The sequence below is a fragment of the Saccostrea cucullata genome, unplaced genomic scaffold, assembly GCF_032062105.1.
Source record: "Saccostrea cucullata isolate Sc308-1 unplaced genomic scaffold, CSIRO_AGI_Scuc_v1 ctg9551, whole genome shotgun sequence".
Classification (NCBI taxonomy): domain Eukaryota; kingdom Metazoa; phylum Mollusca; class Bivalvia; order Ostreida; family Ostreidae; genus Saccostrea; species Saccostrea cuccullata.
In genome coordinates, this window is record NW_026933906.1 from 1 (window position 1) to 1,358 (window position 1,358).

At 31.1% G+C, this 1,358-nt stretch overlaps 1 protein-coding gene across 1 annotated transcript; it reads left to right on the forward strand.

Moving 5' to 3' along the window:
• Nucleotides 1–6: 6 nt before the first annotated feature.
• On the forward strand, nt 7–1,358 carry LOC134239577 (uncharacterized). The gene is made up of 3 exons (XM_062721745.1): nt 7–84; nt 181–316; nt 1,082–1,358. Exons 1-3 carry the CDS (start codon nt 75–77, stop codon nt 1,242–1,244), a joined length of 309 nt encoding a protein of 102 aa, XP_062577729.1. The 5' UTR covers nt 7–74; the 3' UTR covers nt 1,245–1,358.

Sequence of the window (1,358 nt, forward strand, 5' to 3'; positions counted from 1 at the left end):
ACCCAGACTGTGCAGGCGAAAGAGATTATATTGCCATTTTTACAACTCCAGAAACAAACCTTTGTATAAATCCTATGTACCCAAGTAAGTGCTTGACCATGTGAAAAAGTTTTTTTTCCAGAATTTTTATTATCCTTCATTGCAGTGATGGTTGATAAAATTCTCCCTTTATTATTGTAGTGATGCAAGAGTTGCGACCATGTCTGAACAGTATATACGTGAAGCTTGATAACTACTCACAGATATTGCGACCCCTGATGAAATCTGTCGTGGACCACAAAATCACAACAGATGTGACCAAAGAGTCTTTCTGCACGTAAGTTTAAGCCGTACGCTTATTAAAAGAACATCATATAACGTTTCAGTAAGTTAACATTTTAAATTTTCATTTAGAAAAAAATAAAACTTGTCATCCATTGACCAAAAGACTTAAATGTTGAAAAAAAAAGAAAGATAATACAATAAATGTCACGACAAACATTAACAAAGCTTACATTCAAATAACATTTAAAGTTACGATGCAATGTAGTGTTAATATGATGAATTTGGAAGTGTAAATATCTGACAAAGATCATAGCAGAATATTCACTTAAATCGGTGGTATCAGTTGTAAAGCAATGGCAACTTTTACCTATGGATGTATGTTCTTTGTCATTTTTACTTTTGTTGAACAATTTATTAAACGACTTAATTATGACAAACAGGTTGATGAAACGTTCTCATTTCTATATTTGAAATGTAGATGTTTGAAAATAGTCGTTCAAAATCATCATTTCATAAGATCATAGATCTATGCACTGGCTTTATCAGCAAATACAGTCTCTTTTAGTATCATTCAGTTAATTGTTGATGGATTTTTCGGGTAATTGTAAAGCCAGTTTTTCTTGTTCAGTTGTTCTTCTTGTTGAATTATTGAACTCTTTTGAATAACATGGAAAGGATGGATAATCTTTCATGAATGAAAAATGAAGGATTATGTATTCAATGTTTCTAATATGAGCTTTTTCATTTTTGGGATTAATGTTTTCCCAAAACATCTAAGAGAAAATGCTTCTGAATTTGTAATATTTTTATTGTATAGAACATACGATCAGATTTTGGACGAAACAGTGGAAGAATTTAGAAGATGCCCTGGCAGCAACTTTCAATGGACAACACAGAATATCAAAATTCTTCGGAAAAATTACTATCCAATTGTAACTGGGAAAATCCCTCCTTTCGAATGCAACGATTCCGATTCTTGAAAACGTACAAGAGAATTGAAATACATACATGTATCTTTAAATAAATAAAATCAATATACTTGGGAATTATACATTGTTTTTATACTTTTCATTGTTCCTGTGATTTCATCCGAA

What these genes read in the sequence shown, in the direction of transcription:
- LOC134239577 (XM_062721745.1), top strand. An exon ending in ACCAAAGAGTCTTTCTGCAC is followed by an intron (nt 317 to 1,081) that starts GTAAGTTTAAGC and finishes TTTATTGTATAG; the next exon opens with AACATACGATCAGATTTTGG.